We start from the raw sequence: 20788 nt of genomic DNA, 5'->3' as shown, positions 1-20788 counted from the left end.
CTTAAAAAGGGATTCAAAGATTTTTTTGTATTTCAATAAATTTATTTGAGTAGCCTCAATCAAAGTTTTAGTTTTAAGATTCAGGCTGTGGTAATTTAAATTTCGTTAATCTTATATTATTTATTTTGTGTAATTTTTACATAATAAAGGTTTTGTATTTATTCTCTAAGCAGCACTGTTCCTCCAATCAACAACCATAGTAGGTAAATGAAAGAATAAGACTTTTTTATATAGACATTACATCTAAACTACTAAAGGAAAGGAAAGGATAGCATTTCTTTGTCACATTGATAACTGATCTCTATATATGAATCTTCTTACAATCTAAGTAGAAGAAACTGCCTTTGCCAAAGGAAAGATAAAGAAATTACTGCTACAAACAAATATTTATTCTTTAGCAACTTCTGTTTTCTTTAGAAGTTATATCATCATTAAATATTTCCACACATAATGCCAAAATAACCATTCAAACTGCTGTGACAAGGATACACTGACCTCATTTAGACAACTGATTTGAAATCTGGGTGCATCTAATAGTCATATTCATATTTGTCTCATGCTCCTTTTTTCAGAATGCTCTGAGTTTCATTATAATTACCACTAACTGGTTAATTATCTTCAGCATGTAAAATGTTAGGTGTGCAATGTGAGCAAGAAGCATCAAGGTGGGATGTAGCCAGCAAGGAAATTTTCAGGGAATAGTAGTAATTATAACCCTTGCACTCACATCTCCTTGTAAATGCTAGCTCCCCAAAAAGCTGAAGCTACTACTACCTCACTTTTTCTGGTCAGCAACACAATTAAGTGAATGCAGCTGCCTACAACATGTCAACTGGTTTCTGCCCTAAAATATCTCTATCTCACCACTGATTTCACATGAGGCAAAGCAGAGCTGGGCATTTCCTTCTGCAGCCTAAAATGTTCTGGGTGCCTGATACCAGCCTCTTAAACTCAGTGTCAGCTTTTGAAATACTCCTTCTAGATTTTGAACTTTTAACACAAGCTCAATGTCAAGTGTTTGTAAATATACTGTCTGACTCAAAAAGTTTATATAACTGGGTTTTATATAATAGTTTTCCATTTTAGCAATGCAAAGGGTAAAACCTTTCTGCTGAAAACTTAGAAACTGCAGATAAGTGCACCAAGCATTAAAAATACCTTCAAAATCTATACATTCTGTCCCTGGGGTTTCTTGTTATTTCTTTATATAGATACATGACTTCTGAATTAAGTCTTGTAAATAAAGATGAAATATAAAACTTGAATTTAAGCAAACACAACTTCTGATCATGTTTTAGCTACAAACTTCTCTAGGTGATCAGGTGACAGTTACCTCTTTGGGAAAAAAAAAAAAGGCTGTTAGATTGGGTTTAGGACAAATTAATTTTCAACCTTATGGGAAGAAGCATAATTTTTATATGTGATATTATTCTTTAGAGAATCTTCTGAACAAAATTTACTTCACAAAAACTTGTGTAAAAGATAACATACAAACTCGGTCCAAACATTTTTCTGAAAACAAGGTCTTTCTTGTCAAAAGGATGTTAGATAAAAGATAAATAAAATTAATTAATTTAATTTCAGTTCTTTGACTTTCATTGCACTGAACTGAAAGAAGAATTAGCAAAATATAACAAGCGATGCTGGCATGATGGAGCAAACAGAGGTAGTAGCAGTAGTATTTGTTCTGTTAATAATGCTATTTAGTGCATTTGTTTTAATTAGGGATTCAGCTACAGTAAACAATAATTCCTACTTAATGAAAGATAAACTTCCAGAGATAGTACTGACATCTCAGGTCTTAGTATACTATACTGCATTGCCAGACAGTAAAAATAATCAAAAATGCCTCCCTTCTCTATAATAACTTCACCTGAAAATAAATGGCAGAAATAGAATAGGGATAGAGATGGAAAACACTTATTAGATCACCTAGTTTGTTTCCATGACAATGAAGGATCTTTCCCCACAGTACATTTTCGAGAGGTTTCTCAATCTAATTTCAGAAGGTCTTATTTTTTTAAGGCTTATACCATTTCCTATGTAATTCGTTCTATAATGTGATAGATGAAGAAATTTGCACGGGCATTCAGTCAAACCCTTCTATTAATTACATCACATTTCTGGATTTTTTTTTAATCTCTTAAATAAATCACTTTCGTTCCTGCTGTTTAAGTAATTAATACATATCTATGCTGCTAATCTATCTCCTTTCAACTCTACCTAAACCCACCTGGACATATTTCTATTTCTCTTCATTATTCTCTCCTGGATTTTTTTACTCCTTTTATTGCTTTTCTGAAATCTAGATTTGCTATAAATGTTTGTCTAGAATTATGCACGGTGTTCCCAGTGTCAGTGTTTCAAAGCTGTTTAGGACAGTGTGTTCCACCTTCTACTTAACAGTTAGAAATACTACTCAAAATACAACATGGTGTTCAAAACTTTTTAACTGGGTGATAACCAGTCACTCATGGTCAGCCCCAACAGGCACCTTTGGCCTTATGTGGAAAACATTAGATAAACATCATCTGTAGAATGGAAATTTAAAGCTCACTGCTATTTTCTAAAAGTCTATATTATCTCAGTCTTAGTTCCTGAGTGACACACAACAAACATATGTTCATCACTAAAAGTTCAAATACAAAGCTCCTTTTTCCAACTAGTTCACTAGAAGCCAAAATTCTCATCAACATATAGAAAGATGGTTTAGAGAAGGACTATAGGGATGCTTGGGAGGAATACTATAAAAGCTTTTCATTGCAAAACGTATACCTGTTTTATTGTGTTATATTTACTGAGGACAGCATTCAAAAATTAATTTCTTCTGTATATATAACTTAAAAAAAGTAAACCACCAAAGTAAAAACCATCTCTATCAACTAATCAAGATCAATAAAGATTCATGAAAAGCAATCTTTAATTAGTCAGGTTTAGTCTTTTTCAGTTAGGAGATCATATAGCTACAAAGAAATTGAAAAAGGCTGTACTAGTACCTTATTCCTTTTACTGTTTGTATAGAGTTGGAAAAAAATGAGACCTAGTATGCACATATTTAAAATATTATTTTGCAGGATTAGAGATGCTTCAAGATACACAGACAAATCTAGCTTTCCTGAGAGAATGTTAGGAATACCTGAGATTTTTGTTTTCCTTCATACAAGCAAAGAAATTAAATTTTCTGCTTCGAAAAAAGAGAAAAAAAAAAAAAAAGCAAGATTTAACATGAACCATGGAACCATACTTAATCCATGATAATACAGATACCTGTATAAATGTAGTATCATTCCTGGTTAAGTATTCAGGCTGCCTTATTTATTATACATGATTATATACCACAAATGAAATGCAGCAGCCCTGCAGCAGAAAGTGCAGCTAATCAGCACAAAGTGTATCATAGACAGAAAATATAATCAGGTGAAATGGAGGCTGTGCTTTCACTGCAGAGTTAACACAGACGTCTGCTGTGGCATCGACAGTCTCCTTCCTCACAGCTGCTCTCAGAAACCTCTTCTTCCAGTGCAGTAATGCTGCTAAATTGGACTGCCCGACATGTTTTGATACAGCCAAAGTCCGAGTATATGGTCTATAAGCAAAGGTCCCTACTATGACTGTATCAGTTTCATGCTGGCATCAGGCAATTTGCAATTAGTATAAAGTGTATTAAAATTAAATATTGTAGCATTTTCTTATACTTTTTCAGTGCATGCAGCTCTGTCTTTGCTCAAGTACACTCTAAAGATGCACTGCATAGGATGATTAAGTACAAACCATGTCAAAATCATAGAAAATAAAATTTTCTTTCTAGATTTGCTCAGTACATAGGCTAATCCAGTACAGTGCTGATAAAAATCAGAAATTAATATATTGGCCTGAGAAAATGTTACCTTCTATTGTTTTGATTATATAACTTAAACCAGTGCATTCTCTTCTGGAAAATAAGAATAGCCACCAATGGCCATTAGTGCAAAATCATTTGAAAAACTGAAACAAATATAAGTGGATTTTTTTTTTTAGTTAGTGATATGAGCAGGGAAAGATGTTGAACTTTGGATGAAGTGCTTTTGTTATGCAATAGAGTGAGATTCATCCCCATATTAGGTAGCTAGGAAAGAAATGAAAGTTTCTGAAACGTGTTGTTTAGGTACGTGGAGATAATTAAATATTCCACGCTATTGCCATAGTTTAAATTTTGCATTACATGAGTAATCAATGACACATGATCTAATGAGGATATTTTATTATTTTGCAGCATTTTCTTGTCAGGGGAGAGAACCGAATGAGGAAAAGGAAAAAAAAACAGACAGGCAATAGACAGAAATAAAACACTGCAACTCAATGAATACATCTATATGATAAATCCCGTTTCCTATCTTATCTCCACACTATTGCACTCCTTAGTTTTCAGTATATTTTTCCCACATATTTTCATGGCAATTAAAACTGACATCATTTTAGGAGAAAAAAAACATATCGCATCGCTAACACATCACTCCAAATTTGAAATTCTTATTATGAAACACCTAGAATTCAAGCAAAGCTGATGTATTGCCAAAGACCTATTAAAAATATGCTTTTTCCTTTTAACTTAGCTCATCTTACTTCATCTGAAGCAGCAGTAGATTGGAGATTACTTCTCAATCTGACCTAAACTGTTGTTTCAATATCCATTTGCTCTAATCAAAGGTGAATATATGCAATAGACTTCTCTCTGTATGAGACAAGAACAGTTCTGATATAACCCATATGTGATCAAAATGAAATACTGATCAATATACCTTGCATAACTTCAGTAGAAAAGTGATTATTTGGACAGCATTTAGACACCAGTGATTATTCAAAAGGTTTCCCAACTACAGTTACGTGGGCAATATTCAAATTTCTCAGCTTTGTTTATTTCTATACCTAGCTGTGAACTCTAAAATACGGACTTATTCATAGTGGATTACAACAACAGACTAGAATCCAGTAAAGATACCTTTGCATTAGTTGCATGGAAGTACTGCAACAGTGAAATCCACAAAATTGCAGATCTGCAGGTTTTTCGCCAGTTTACCATCAGGAGGCCGCACTACACCCCCTGCAGAATTAATGAGGATTTTTCTGTGCTAAACAGGAGAACAAGGTATTTCTGTACACTGGAGCAATCTTGTGAGCAGAATCTCTGAGTAGCTTGTACAGTTACCCAATTTTTTAGTGTCTTCATTACATTTGGCAAATATTATCAAACATGCTTACAGCACAACATCCTCACACTCACTTAGAACTGATATATTTGTTTTATTTGCATACGTTTACAGAGTTGAGAAATTAAGTTCAATTCCTAAATTAATGAAAAAAACTTCTGGAAGACCTATGCCAAGACAAAAAAAAAAAAAAAAATCACTGTAGCGAGGCCACATCAGCTGTGCAGCTGACAGTGTATAGGGAAATAATGTAATTAGTAATATGAGACAATTTGCAGCTGGTATGACGGGGGCATCCTTGGTACAAGTGAAGGGTATGGCACAAAATCCTCGTGCATGTGCCGCACGGCTTAAAATCTAAAGATGAACCTGACTTCCCAGAAAATAGAATGCAAATTTAATTTGATCTTTCACTTGCATATACTTGCAAACCCAGGATCATTAAGACCTTTGCAAATATTTATATAAACTTCAGAGACTCCAATGAAGTATTAAATATGAAATATATCCCAGAAAACTCCAGCAGTGAAGTTTATGTGATTTTCCTGGCACTACAAAGGAGATGTTGACAGCGGCCAGTGTACAATTCAGACCCCTGCTCCCCAAGTTCTTTGACTGAAAGACACTATTACCTTCTTCTCATCCTTTATTCTAAAATAAGAGATTTTAATTACTATTACAGCTACTCCTTGTACACAATGATTCTGCTGTGTCCTACAAATGAGCATACTTTAACTATAAAGACCCATGCCGAGTGCAAGAGAGCTTTTGGGCACATTAATTGATTTGCTGTGTTTTTAGTATTTTCACCCTTGTTGCATTTTAAAATCTTTTCTGTCCTCCCTGACACCTTTCCAAAACTTCCAAAACTATGACAGATAGATGAAGCAGGTTCTCCTGGAATAGTTCTTGAAAACAGGGCACTTAAAAGCTTTTACTGTAGGTTATTTGAATAATGATCAAACAGTGTTAGAGTCACTGTGACACACAAGAGATATAAAGTTTGAGTCTGCTCTAAAACCCACATTTTTCTTGTAATTTTACAGCAGAACAATGCCACCATTAGCAGTGAAAAACTGAAGTTCTCAAGTGAATAAAATATTGACTATCCCTGGAGTCCTAACATCAATGCAAAAAGCACTTGCTCTGAGTGCAATCTGAAGACATAGGAGCAACAACATTAAAAAAAACCACTAGGAAAATCAAGAAATGTGAAGAAAAACATTGGTATATAGAAGAGGACGGGGTAAGAGGGGAAGAGAGATTTTATGCTTGATGTTTCAGCCAAAGTTTTTAATGTTATCCTAGATTTTTTTAAATTATATTTGTATAACTATACTTGCAAAAAATTTTGTTGGACTAGAGATAATAAAACAATAATTAAAGTATAAAATCTTGAACTGCTGAGGTTCCATCTTTTAGTGATGTTTTATTCATCAGTTTCTCTAAGTCATTTTAAAAATAATATTTTGAATGTGTTACATGGAGAAAAAAATATTAAAATTTGCAAAAAATATTCTCATTTTGTTATTCTACCACTTATTTAATAATGAAACGAGTTATTATTTACTTAATGCATGTGTAATACATGCCAAAAGGCCCCATCTTTGGTGCACAGTAGTTAAACCACATACTAAACTTCTTTGGTTTAGAGTATATATCTCTAAATTTATGTATTATTTTACAGGTTAAAAATGGTAACTAATTTAAAGCAATTATCGTAATTGCATTACCTTGCTTGTCAACTTAATTTTGTGCACCTTTTAACAAGTAAAGGTTATTGTTCCTATTATTATGTATATGGCTATTACTATCTAAAAGGCATGGACTAAAAACTAATTTATTGAAAATATTGATGAAGTGTCATGATAAAAAATTATCTGGAATACCTGAATATATGAATTTGGAAGTATATCTTAATCAGAAAGATAAGTCAAAAATTGCAGAGGGATAAAGTATATTAATCAAGATAAATTTCATTCTTCTGAATAAAGACATCATGCAAATTCATTCTGACTTCTGTAAAATAAATCCAACCCAATTCTTATTCTAAAATCAATAGAAGTTATGTTTCAGCAATTCAATCTGTAATCCTTGTCATACTTAGACAAATTTGGGACAAAATTCTCCAATACACAACATTTTTATTTCATTCCTCATTCTCCTAATTTCTTGTCAGGTTAAGGGGAAAAAAAAAAAAAAAAAGAAGCTACCAGAAAGCTGCCTTTTGCCTCCTATTGCAAAGCACATGCTGAAGTGGAGCCAAGGAGTTGAAAAACTTCCAACTTCTGCTTCGAACCTTTTATCCCAGAGTAAAGCTAAAATGATACTGTTACCTCCAACGCTCATCTCAGATTTCACAGTTTTTCAGGAGCCAATAATATATTTTTTTATTCCTTTTCCCAGAATCTTGATGCCCAGATACCAATCTTTCTTGAATTGTTTTGAAACATAGTGTTTTCTATGCTGGAAAGCAGCTCTGTGGAGAGGGATTTGGGGGTTCTGGTTGACGGCAAGTTGAACATGAGCCAACAGTGTGTCCTGGCAGCCAAGAGGGCCCAACCGTGTCCTGGGTGCATCCAGCCCAGCACGGCCAGCCGGGCAGGGAGGGGATTGTCCCGCTCTGCTCTGCGCTGGGGCGGCCTCACCCGGAGCACTGGGTGCAGCTCTGGGCAACACAGCGTAAAAAGGATATAAAGCTACTGGAGAGTGTCCAGAAGAGGGCTACCAAGTTGGTGAAGGGTTTGAAGGGAAAGCTGTATGAGGAATGGCTAAAGTCACTTGGTTTGTTCAGCCTGGAGAAGAGGAGACTGAGAGGAGACATCGCAGCTACAGCTTCCTCACAAGGGGAGGAGGGGGGCAGGCGCTGATCTCTTGTCTCTGGTGACCAGTGACAGAACCCAAGGGAATGGCAGGAAGATGTGCCAGGGGAGGTTCAGGTTGGACATTAGGAAAAGGTTCTTCCCCCAGAGGGTGGTGCAGCACTGGAACAGGCTCCCCAGGGAGGTGTCACGACCCCAGCCTGACAGTGTTCAAGAAGAGACAGGACAAGGCCCTCAGACACATGGTGTGACCTGTGGGGTTGTCACATGCAGGGACAGGAGTTGGACTCGATGATCCTTGTGGGTCCCTTCCAACTCAGGACATTCTATGATTGTATGAGTAAACTTGTATTCTACCTTTACGGTGTGACATCAAGAGTATACTCCTGAGAAATCCAGAGGGACACTAGGTCCGTCGTTAGCAACTGAAAGGACAGCCCTGTCTCACCTGGAAGGAAAGCAGCGGTGCAGCTGCAATACTGCTCTCTTCCACCCTCACCAGTTTCACCAGACCTACACAGCCAAACTTCCCGATTTTATTTGTGCTATTCTGTCCACTTGCAAGTTGTGATAGCAGACATCTAAATCGATTTGTTTTCCCTTCTAATTATCTTCCTACCCAGAATCACACTACACCAAAAAGAACAAAAAAAAAAGGAAAAAAAAAAAAAAAAACCACGAAACATCAGGGCCCACACCAACAGAAGTGGTCTTCCTCTGTTCCACTGCTCCACTGAGACAGTGATGGTAGCAGGAACAGCTGGCAAAACTTCTCTATCAAGGAACACAAAGACATATCTTAGTTCTGATAAGGAAGATTTCGCTTTTTGAAGCCTCATGTTTCTACAATGCATTATAATCACTATTACTGACCTGGTAAACTAATAGTGCCATAAGGAGGCTCATTGTGCCATAAATGTGTATGTGGTTTAACTTCCTGACCAAAAAGGAAAAGAGCTGAAAGGGTATAGAAAGAAGTAAAAACAAGGTCAGGAACCACATGACTGCTGTTAACCATTTTTTATGCACTTGGTACTGACTAAAGCAGGACTGGTGAACACTCTCACCAGGAGCTTTGACCACACAGGTGGGAAAACTGAAATATTTATGAGTCTGACCAGCTACAGCAAATGGTCTGGTGTATTGACTTTGCCTCATACCAATACAGCAAACTCCAAACTGGGGCATTCTGGAGCAGATTCACACAGCGTTCATGCCAGTTTTACCAGAGTGACAGCAACCTGAAGAAGGGTAAAAAAGATAGCTGGGGCTAGTTATTGTTTCAGTCATCACAGCTCAATTTATCCCCAAATGTATCTATTACTTAATCCAGGGTCACCGCTACTAACTTTGATCTCTGGGTGTCCATATGGGAACATGTAGTTTTCATAAACTACTGGGATCCTGTCATTGAACAAATCTCTTTAAAATGTTTCAAGTTGAGTACAAAAAATCACTAGTCATTTTTTAATATCATGGTCTCTGTCTTTTCTTCTTCCAGAAAAATAAGATAATACCCACTTCTTATGTGGATGTTCTGAGGAATGACAGGAATTATTGGAGTCATTTGAGAATGGAAAAATATTATTTTTATATGTTCTGAACAAAAATGTTGTACTCAGTAACTCAAATATAGATTAGATTTCTGATGCTCTCACCCAAGTGAGGAAAAAAAATCAAGTTGAAAGGCATGCTTAATCATTTCCAAATTTAGGATTATTTAAATTTGCCAATTTAACATACCATCCGAATTGAGATAAAATATCAACCTCCGACCCATCCTCTTTTTTCTTCCTGGCATGAGGTTAAGATCATATGCCAGCTAGGATTTTATTACCGTCATCATATAACAGCAGCTGATGCACAATGAGAACAGAGAAAAACCTGTTATGGCTGCAAATATCCACAGCTCTGTGAGATTCATGGAGGAAGCATATGTCACCTTATTAAATCTGTAGCAACTGAGGTGGAAGTAACAGAAGGTATCTCTCTCCGGAGCTGGAAGGAATGGGAAGAGAAATGGTTCTGTAAAGAAATCTCTTACTTTTCTCTCTCTGAAAATATCTGTAACAGGATGTTACAGGGGTCATTCTTCCTAGAAATAGGGATTTAAAAAACAAACCCAAAACCCAACAGCTGCCAAGACACTATGGAATGCAGAACTTCTCAGAAAGAAACAGCAGTGGGGCAAGTTAGTATATTCAGTTGCTTCCTCCAAGGCAAAGAGAAATATAAGAAGATTTAAAAACTCATGCTACTTGTCCCACTTTCTCCCAAAGTAGCAAATCAAGAAGCAAAGGATGTATGGTGTTAGATATACTTATTCGCAGCTCAAAGAGGACACAGAATGCTCCATGAGAGAGACACGTGGCAAAGGTGCAAAAAAGACCAAATGCACAGCTGTAAGAGTCTCTCTCTGCCTTTTACATACAACTTACTGTGCCAGCCAGTCTTCTCCTTGTGTTTACTGGCATTTATATATGTATATATATATATATGCACATAGGGATTCACCTGAATATGGCTTATGCCTCTAATTTTAGGAACAAAAAAAAGACAGAGGATCATTTGACATGGATAACATCTCTGAAGTACCACAGATATATAGTGCTGGTGTTAGCTTGGTGTTGGAATTCTGATTGTGTCTGATGCAAGACAAAGTTAAGAAACTGGGGAGAAAATAGCTTTGCTATGCCTTTAACTCACTAAGGAAAAAAATACATAGTAGTAATACAAATAGAAGTTCTGGATTTTTTTTCCAATATTGCATGTTTTTTCAATTGAGAAAGCATATCAGCTGTAAATTTCAGGAAATTATTTAAAACAGGATTATATGAAACTAGTATGGAGGTAAAAAGCTTGTAGATGTGAAAATCCCAACGAACTGAATTTTTAAAGGTAGTTACAGACAAGCTAGTTTTTGAAAGTGACAAGAGGCAGTTTCAGTTATTATTCGGTATTGTATGTCAGAATATGGACAACATACTGCCAGTCCTAACACCAATGGTGTGTTTTTACTCTTGGCTCTTAGACTAAAAATATTTGAAAATGCAACATACTCTTAGGATTGTAGCCAACCTCGTGCTGTGTTGAACTGATACAGAGTCAGGAAAAAAAAAACAAAACCACACATCAAGTCTATTCTGCAGAAATATCTCAACAAAATTGTTTCCCAACAAGCAATAGAAAATTATCTTCTTCCTTCAATGTCAAAGTAATCATTAGTTGCGCCATGACAAATAACAATCGTCTGTGCCAGTAATTCTTGACATCATGTGATGGCTTCATTACAAAACAGAGCATTAGTAAATAGCTCATAGGTATATTTAGGAAATAAAACAGAAAATTAAATAATGAAAATAAATCATTTTTTAGCTAAAATTATATTTTCTCTGTAAATATCTGTTTTCACAAACAGGCTAATTTATCAGGTATTTTAGTAACCTTTTGAAAATCAATGTATTTATGTAACAGATGCTCACCAAGAAATTGAAGAAGTGAAAACTCTTAAGAATCTTTGAAAATATGTGAGTTTAATTTCATGAAAGAAAATACAGTTTAGTTTTTTAAACTAAGTGTGTCTAATTTCAAAACATGCACCATTCCTAAGTCTCTGCTGTACATAGAATTTGCGAACAACATTTGTACTATTTTGGGGCCGAATATATTAGTTATCTTATGCCCCTGTGTGGCCAACCTAGACAACAAATTCACTTTCACACAGCTGTAACAAAGAAGAAACAATGTGTCGTGGGAAAAACCAGGTTTAGGTAAATCCACTGCTTTCCATTCTCAGAGAAAAGCTGTGAATATATACTGCAATGCTAAAATTGGACTGATACTGTTCTGTACAGTTTGTATCAATTTTAGTCACAAAGGAGACTCGCCATTATGCAGTGATGTGTTAATCTGAATATTGCCCAAAGCAACTGTGTCTTTGCAAAGCATGCTGCTACAAAGAGAGCATCTGACAGCACAGTATTTGTACACTATACATGAAGAATGGCAGTTTATCTGATAACTAAAGGTTTTTAAAGACATTTAAAAACTTTATTTCATTCTCTTTAGTCTCTTTAGTCTGAAGGTCAACAGAAAAATGTTAGACTGCAAAAACACTGAAGCTCCTTTGGATGCTGCTTTAGAATTCAGATGTATTGTAAGCACTAAGTATGTTTTCAGAAAAGGCCTCCTGATTTCTTTTTCCCTACTTTCTGTTACCAGACACATGAAGAATTCATTCCCCAAACTAGCTATTTGCCACTTGCCAAGAATGCAAAGCCATTCTTGTGAATTCCTGACATGAGGTACTTTAATCATTTTTCAATAGAAAGTCACTTATTACTCAGGAAATAGCACTACAGTCCCCAACGCAGGTGAAACAAAACTTTGAGGTAAAGTCACAACTCTTACTGCTGCAACTGGCTGGAGTTGGTAATGTCAGACAGATGTGCAGGACCAGGAGAAGGCCCAGTAAACCAGCTCCCTCTTTTATACTCGCAATAGCATCTTACAGCAAAGCGTTGCCATGTAGCAGGCAAAAGAGAACGAAACTGCAATCTTCCTCCAACTGAAGCTGTTAGCAGAGATAACTAAACCCATTTAAATGGTAAAATCAATCTAACTCATGAGGAGTTTAATATCATTTTGGTCCTCTCACACCAGCTACCATAACACAAAAAATATGCAAATAAAAACCCAACTCATGTAAGGCTTATATGGGAAATGATAACAAACTAGTCTAATATATGTTCCTGATAATGTTTGGTATAATATCAGAAATCGAAGGCTGAACTAACTGGCTTTCCTGCAACAAAATCACAGTGTACCTAAATTTCCGGAAGAACTGAAGAACTCCTAGAATACATGATGTAAAATTAATAGGAATATATTTTCAGTTACAGTTATATGCATACTACCTAGCTCCCTATGACTTTCTGATTTATATTCCATTATCTACTATGCTATTAGTATGCATTATCCTGTTTTCCTCACATTATTACTTTGTGAAAGCAGCAGTTGATCATTCTGTGCTTAATGTCAGCTGTTATCTTTCTGGACTCTGACTTTTACTTTTTAGATGCAAAACCAGTAAGAAAAACCTTAAAAAGAAAGTGCATCATTTCTTTTTAGTCTGACGAAATATATAGCTTCAAAGTCTGAAGAAACAGACCTCATTATACTTCATCAATGTAGAATCTTTTACGTGCTAGAGGTATTTTTGTTTTCCTTACCACAGTTCTGAAACATTAACTCTTAATGCTTGAATAACCAGTGTTTAGCAAGCATGTTACATTAATTGTGCAATGCTTTAAGTGAATAATCTACCTAAAATATACACTGCATTGATTTAATTAGAAAAAAAAAATAGATTTTTTAAAACCAGTAAAACAAAACGGATGAGCCTCTGAAATAAGTGTCAGAAGATTTTTAGCAGCTATTCAATAGATGACTTATTCAAAGTCCTTTTGTCAAGATCAACTTTAAAATACTGGTAGTTATTCATAAGACAGAATCTTTTTACTCAGTAACCTCAAATAACTTGCAACTAACTTTAACTCCAGAAGACACAGAAAGTATGACTTAGTCCCTCATGATTACTGCTGCATATTGTTGAAAAACTGCACAATGTTTTCTCGAGGCCAAAAGCATTGCTACCTAGAAAAATGCAACTCCGCTCCTTCAACAAGAGAGCCCACATCAGGTTGAAGGCTGGGCTTTTTGACAATCCTTTCTTGTTTGCCAGTCTTCTAGAATAAATATAATTCTAAATCTCAGGCACAGCAAATGCAATTAAATAATTCTCTGATGTCTTTTGATTTGAAACTGATACCATATGCAGCTTTTCCCAGAGACATACAAGAAAATACACACCTAAAAGCACCATGCACATGTATCTGTAAAAAGAAAAAAAAATCAACCAAAAGCATGCACCTTGATCTGCAAAAAGCATGCACTTTGATCTACAAAAACAGATCCAGAGAATCAGAACTTGGTTTGTAGCTGATTAGAACAGTTGCTAAGGGCTTTGTTGGTTGCTGCAGGCCTGAAACTATGCACTTGGAAATATGCACTGTTTTACAATCACAGTTGATGATACATAAATTATTGCTCCATTTTGTAGAGCTTCAAAGATTTCACAGTACACCAAAGGGATGTAAGAAAAATCTCATTGAATACAGATTTGACATATATATTAAAAAAAAAAATGTAGTTCATTTAAATGATTGTGATTACTAAAGCTACCTCCATAATTTTGCATGCCTATTTAGAAATTCATAACCAAGATGTCAGAACTTGAACACAGTAACATTAAACAAATATTAAAATATTTATAAAGGACACACGAGCAGTAAGGGAGAGAATCCTTACAATAATATTCTGGAAAGTAAAATAGTAACAGTCTTCTGAGTATTAAGTGCAAATATCACTGCATTTTAGAAATAATATCCCATTTAAATGGGATTTCTCCCACAGATACAGAGAAGAAGAAATGCTGGACATAGTCTCTGCAACTGCAATATTACTTCCACCCTTTTTCCAGAATGTTTCCATCAGTGCACTATCTCTATAAAAAACTACAGGGTTCTTTTTCTCCCTCATCTGCACTCAGACTCTTTGAGATAAAATTCTTAATTGTTTTTACTGTTAATACTTAATAGCAGTATGAAAAAGTTCTAATCAGTATTATAGTATGTTTACTGAATAATGCCACAAAAATGAGTCATTATTAATTCAGTTTACCCCTCAAAAAATATCCTAAGAAATGAATTTAATAACCATCTCACACCAATAAACAACAAATTCTCCCCAGCTTTTCTAATTCCCACAATATAATAGCTTTCATAAAAGGACAGCCTACAAAGCTGACTGACTTGCTGCAAAGCAGCCCCTGGTCACCTATAATCCGGCCAGTTAAAAACATTATTGAAAAGCATCACCCACAGTATCTAAGTCTTCTAAAAATAAGAAACTGCTTTCTGCCTATTTTGCAAATGGTATGCAGGACTACTAATTTACATCTTCCAGCAAATTATGTATGGTTAAACAGACACATCTTTGAGCATTTAATCCTTTCACTGCCACATCCACACAGGAATGATTTTCTCAGACAAATTTGTTTATGAATATTTAATATGCTTTAAGGATTACAGCTAATAATGCTAGCTTCTAATAGTAGCTAATGTATTTGAAAGATACATAACCATCTTAAATATTTTATTCTGTCTTTGCTGGCTTTATTTCTGCAGGTTGGGTTCTCATTTAAATCCTTACATAAAACATAAAAGCACCAACAGAAGAGACTCACTGCTACCATAAAAATATTAGTATCTGACAGTGCAATTATAAAAGTACTTCACTGGAAAACATGCAAATAGATTACTATCAGCAGAAGCATAGAAATAGTAAGGCAAAAATGCTTCATTTCTACTCACCTAGTGTTGTTCAACGTTTGTCCAAAAATATCATTTTGTAAAATATTTGGAGGGGATGAGAAAACCCCATGAAAATGAGATAAAACAGAATTGCAGACCTGGCGCAGCGTCTCAAATTGCATTTTCTCTGTTTCTTTACCTTCTATTTTTCTTCACCACCTGTCTTAAAAGTCATCTATTTTGCACACACCATCAAATGCAAACATGCCAATCAAGTTCCATATTTCTCCTGATCTCTGTAAAAACTGTGCCTAAATGAGCACGGGCTGATGGTTAATTGTACAGTCATTATTCTTCTAATTCAGTTGTAGAAGATTTAGTACCCGTGCGGCTTTCTCCTGACTGTAGCAAGAATTCTAAACAGCAGTAAGCTTTTTGGGCATTCCCAGCTGAAGTGTGAAGCTGAGCTGCTTTCATGTACTCTACTCATATTTCTCTAAGCCTATTAAAAACACACAGTGAATAGATGCTGTCGTCAGGAGTTTCAGCACATCTGGCTGCCAGCAATAAAATCTCAGAAGTAAAAAAAATGAGGACAAGGCATCCTCACACTGTTACTACTGTCTAAGAGGAGGAGGATTTCTGCATCTTCCCCTCCTCCTTCCCTCCCCTGTAAAAATGACTAACATCGGTGACTGTGTATGTAGGGTTTGTTGGTTTTTTTTCAATGTAAAGGCAGCTCTTCAGAACAGAAAGATCACTATAAAAAATTCTTCATATAATAAACAACACGTAGCACTGAGACTGTAACAGTAGATCTTTCATCTCATATCTGAAAAGCTATACTCTACCTTACAGGAGATAACATGTTTTTCAGTGCAAACATTTAAATGTAATATCAATTCATGACTGAAGCAAACAGTATACATTCTATACATAACTACTCTGTTAGGGACTGTACATACAGCATCAAGGCAACGATTTATCACGCTAACTTGAACAACCACTAAAAGGAACGGCTGCATTATGTATGTACTGCATTTAAAATTAAGAATTCTTCAGCATCTTTTAAAAGTTTATTACACAGAATCAGCCATGATGGAATCGAGCAAAATCAATCACTTCTCTGGGTGCTCCACACCTGTCTACTTCCAGGAAAACCCATTGCCTTACAAGCCTACGTCTCTGTTACACACACAGTAGAGGAAGTCAAAGAGCAAGAAGCAGAATCAGTCATCTAACAGAATACAGTGAGACTCTGCAGCATAATATGCACAGTGAATACCATTAAAGGTACAGAAAATAAGCATCCGTGACTACAAAACATATTTTTTCTCTTTTCTTTCAATGCTTGTGCCAGAGGATGACATTACATAACATTACAGAATATATTCTATCATAGGCAAATTGAAAAATAGCAATTAGAAAGATTTTCCTTGGAATATCTCATTTTCTATCCACAGCTTTTAACATCTTAGTACTAATTACAAAATCTCCAAATAAACCAACATAAAATGAGGGCCCTTATTAAAGCTCTTCACTGAAAGCGATTTTAATCCCAGAAGATCTGGGAATAAGCAACCTTCCAGCTAATTAAAAGTGTTGTATTGATGTGCTCAGAAGGGAGCACTCATCCAGGCTTCTTTGGCCAGAAGGATGGCAGCAACAGCTCAGGTTTTCAAGAAAAAAAAAAAAACAAAACACCAAACTGAGCTCCAAGCCCCTCTAAAAGAGATATAGAAGACTCCCTACTAACACCCATGTTAAATATAAAAAAAAAAAAAAAAAAAAAAAAAATTGAGACAAAAATCTGCTGACAAAACTGTTCCCAAAACTCATGTGAAAACCTACAAAGTACTACAGAAAATAATTTTTAATATCTATTTTTATGCCTATAGCATACTGTGCATTATGGAAACATTCGCATTTGAGAAATGTATTACAGTTTGTTGTATAAAGCACTAGGCTATATGTATGGCAAAGCTGGTAACTGTTGAGATCTTGGAATTGGAGCTAATGAGTACTTATGACTATCTTTCTATAATAAAATTAAAACTTAATACCTGGCAACCACTTTACTAACATTACAGAATATTCATGTTTGTAACATAAAAAAAATTTGCCTATACATTCATTCCATCAAAAAGACAAAATTGTTGTATCCGTGGCAGGAAACAGAATCATCTTGTTATGAATTATTCAACTTATTCAAATAATTATTAGACTTATATGCACCACCTAACAGTTCAGAGATGATGTTGACCATGGAGAACCAATATTTTATCGTATATTTCAATTATATCACCATTTTGTTTTATGCCTTCTGAATGGTCACCAAAGCGAAAATGTCCCTGTAGTTGCAACCAAGGTCTGAATATCTGACACTCACCTTTCTATGTCTTAATTTTCAGATATTTAAAATGGAAGTTACGACATACATTCTTTATTTTTTTGTAAATTTGTTCTAAAACTAGTGACAAAATGAGAAACATATTTAAAACTTCTATATTTTTTTTCACTTAATTCTGAGGTAAGGAATGGAGAGTACTCTGCAGCTATTCATGCAAGTAAAACCTTTAATATGGAAGACATAAAAGTAAAAGGATACTTTTAAAGGCAAATAGTCCTTAGTTGCTAGTAGCAGAAAATTCAACTATAATGACAGATGGTTTGTGCAAATACACTTTTTTTTGGACAGCTGGAATTTTCATCAAGGTTGATCTTACTTTGATAGAAGTATAGGGGGGTTTATTTCAAAAAATAAATGCTACAGAAAAATAAACAGAATTGCCTTTGTTTCCTGACCCTTCTATTGCTGCCCAAGAGACCCTTTGGCCAATAAACAATTCCTTCCCATATTTACTATGTAGATTATTATTATGGTGTTAACACTATAACATAGACTTATTGCTAAGCCCTCATCTTAGTTACTTCCACCTTTTCCAAAATGTAATCATTTGGGCCGAGAAGAATCAAGGAAGCAGAGGCCCAGCAAGAAAGGGCTGGAGGAAGGGATGGAATGAAGGAGCATGAGCTGAGTACTCATCCTTTCAGAACCAGAATGGAACTGACAATCAAAAGAACTCTTTGGACCTACACACAAAATTTACTTCTTGTGCAGTAATATTGAGAACAAAACAGTACAGAAACTAGTTACCTTACGTCAATCCTGTTAGTGATCTTCAAATGTGTCAGCATTTTTTATACTAAAAAATTTACTGTGGTGAAGGGTACAGTGATTTAGTGTCATTTTTAAGATTTAGGAAATTATATCCTCAGCATTCCCAGATTAGAAGCCTCACATAAGAATTCTGGAACAGACGGATTTTTTTTTTTTTCCCTATTTGATATTTAACTTCTTTACACTTGAGATTTCCTATTCTATTCCTCAGGTCACTCACGCTACACCCTCCAATATCCATATTAGAAGAAAAAGAGGTCCTACCTGCACAAGCTTCTTTTTACAAAACATCCCTAATTGTGTACTTCAACACATACCAGGTAAGCCAAGCACTACACTAGCACTTGCGAGTCTGGCATTTCCTAATATTTGAGGGCCTGATCCAAATAATTTTGATAGGAATTTTTATTATTGTATTTTGTGTATTTATACTTGCATGTATATGTAAACACTCTTGCTAATTATCCTTCGATAATGATACATTTCGTTTCTACACCAGTTTTACAAAGGATTTCATAGACATGAATACAAAGTGCTTTAAAGATATTACAGAATAGGAAAAACGAGTACCAGATAGTCAAAGCAAATACCAGACATGGCTGACAGCCTATTTCAAAATGAAAAGACAAGCCTGGGAAAGCATCATCGGATCCATTAAGCCAAGCTACACTGAGATCCATACAGATATCTATTTCTCTAGCCAAGCGGAATCTTAATAAAAACCCTCCAGCTAAGAGCAGTTTGGAAGAAAAGTTATTCTAGAAAGCTCTCAAGTATGTATGGATATTTTTTCAATTTATATAGAACATTTCTCTTTCGAATATAAGATTAAACTTCTTTGAAAATAATTCTAGGATTCAGAAAGCTCTTAAGGTAAACCTACTGTACAAAGTTGACGATATGTACAAATATGTTATCTCAAACATTACCTAAAGGCATCACTTCTTTATTATAGCCACGCAGAAAAGACATTTCACAGAAAGTTATATCTTAAACAAGGTAAAGTCATGCAATCCCATTAAAGCTATATATTACAGTTCATAAGGCAAAGATTGTCCTGTGATAAAAGATACTATCAGCTACAATTTTGGATTCAATTCCATTATAATTTATTGGATATTATGTTAGTATAGTTCAATGGAATCACAGAAGAGATGGTAGAGATGAGCCACTTGGAGTTTGGGGGTAAGAGTGGGTTTTTCTAAATGTACATTAATTCAAACCTCTACTTTTTCATCTATACAGTAAATAAAATTGGGTAATTAACCACACATAAATACCTGTAATACAGTTACCATTGCTCTTCAATATGTCCTTAACAAAGCATTTAGCTGAATATTTAGGATTTAACAAAAAACTGACCACTTAAGCATTCTCATTATAAAAAGAAAAAATATCTGAATGCTTTTCAGACAGGTAGGTTCATGGTGGCCTTGCACATTGGATATTATATTATTGCAGTTCATAAAACTACTAATTTTGGGTCAGATTATCAAGCTGATGCCCCAAGCTGGGACATTATTTTAAAGGACTAACCGAAATTAAATTCAAGGTTGGATATTTCACTTTGCTACTGCAAGTGAGATGCAACCAGAATTCCTTTGGCAGTAAAGCACACATTCATTTGTATTTCTTCACATCAACGTTCAACGTTCAGCTTCACAAGAGACGTTTAACAAGAACTAAGCCAAAATCTACAACTGTCAATTTAATCACATAAGAAAGGAGTCATAGATGCCAGTATCCTCAATATATACGATAGGAAATAATAAAGAGAGGGATGCCAATAAAGCCCCAGCCCCAAAATTATAAAAGTACCTAAATCCAGGCTGCAACAAAACATCAGTCTCTGCCCAAGAACTGTAATAATGAATCCTCTTCTTGAGCTGGTGCCTGAGCAGTCATTCAAAACACACCCTTCGTATTATTACAGGAAGCCTGGCAATTAGAACAGTTTCTAGGAACATGGAAAACTGAGTCCCAGGTTCCTCTTCTGGCTTCCTCAACTATGCCCAAAAAGTCCTCATCAACACCCTCTTAGTTATTCCAAAGGGAATTTGTCTTTGCTGTTGAGGCTGTTCTCTCTCCCGTAAAATAATTAAATATTCAAAGAACTATTTAATTCACTGAGTTAAACATTCATTGAGAACAGAAAAGTGATACTGATTTTATTCCCTGGTAGTCAGGTCACAGATCTACAATGGAAGACACTGAAATTCCAGCTAA

The 20788-nt window shown here is 35.2% G+C and overlaps 1 protein-coding gene across 41 annotated transcripts in view; it reads right to left on the bottom strand.

Moving 5' to 3' along the window:
- RIMS2 (regulating synaptic membrane exocytosis 2) overlaps positions 1-20788 on the bottom strand; it is a 479246-nt gene that overhangs the window by 319920 nt on the left and 138538 nt on the right. For 15 of the 41 annotated variants that reach the window (XM_065627854.1, XM_065627870.1, XM_065627876.1 and 12 more), the window contains exon 1: positions 15442-15563. The exons of the other annotated variants lie outside the window; for them this stretch is intronic. In XM_065627854.1, coding sequence (XP_065483926.1) covers positions 15442-15563 — 122 coding nt within the window. Of the gene's footprint in view, positions 1-15441; positions 15564-20788 lie in introns of those variants that run through there. 41 annotated transcript variants of the gene reach the window in all.

This window comes from Caloenas nicobarica, chromosome 2, assembly GCF_036013445.1.
Source record: "Caloenas nicobarica isolate bCalNic1 chromosome 2, bCalNic1.hap1, whole genome shotgun sequence".
Classification (NCBI taxonomy): Eukaryota; Metazoa; Chordata; class Aves; order Columbiformes; family Columbidae; genus Caloenas; species Caloenas nicobarica.
The sequence above is the reverse complement of the archived record's forward strand: the minus strand, read 5'-3'. Positions and strand labels throughout refer to the sequence as shown.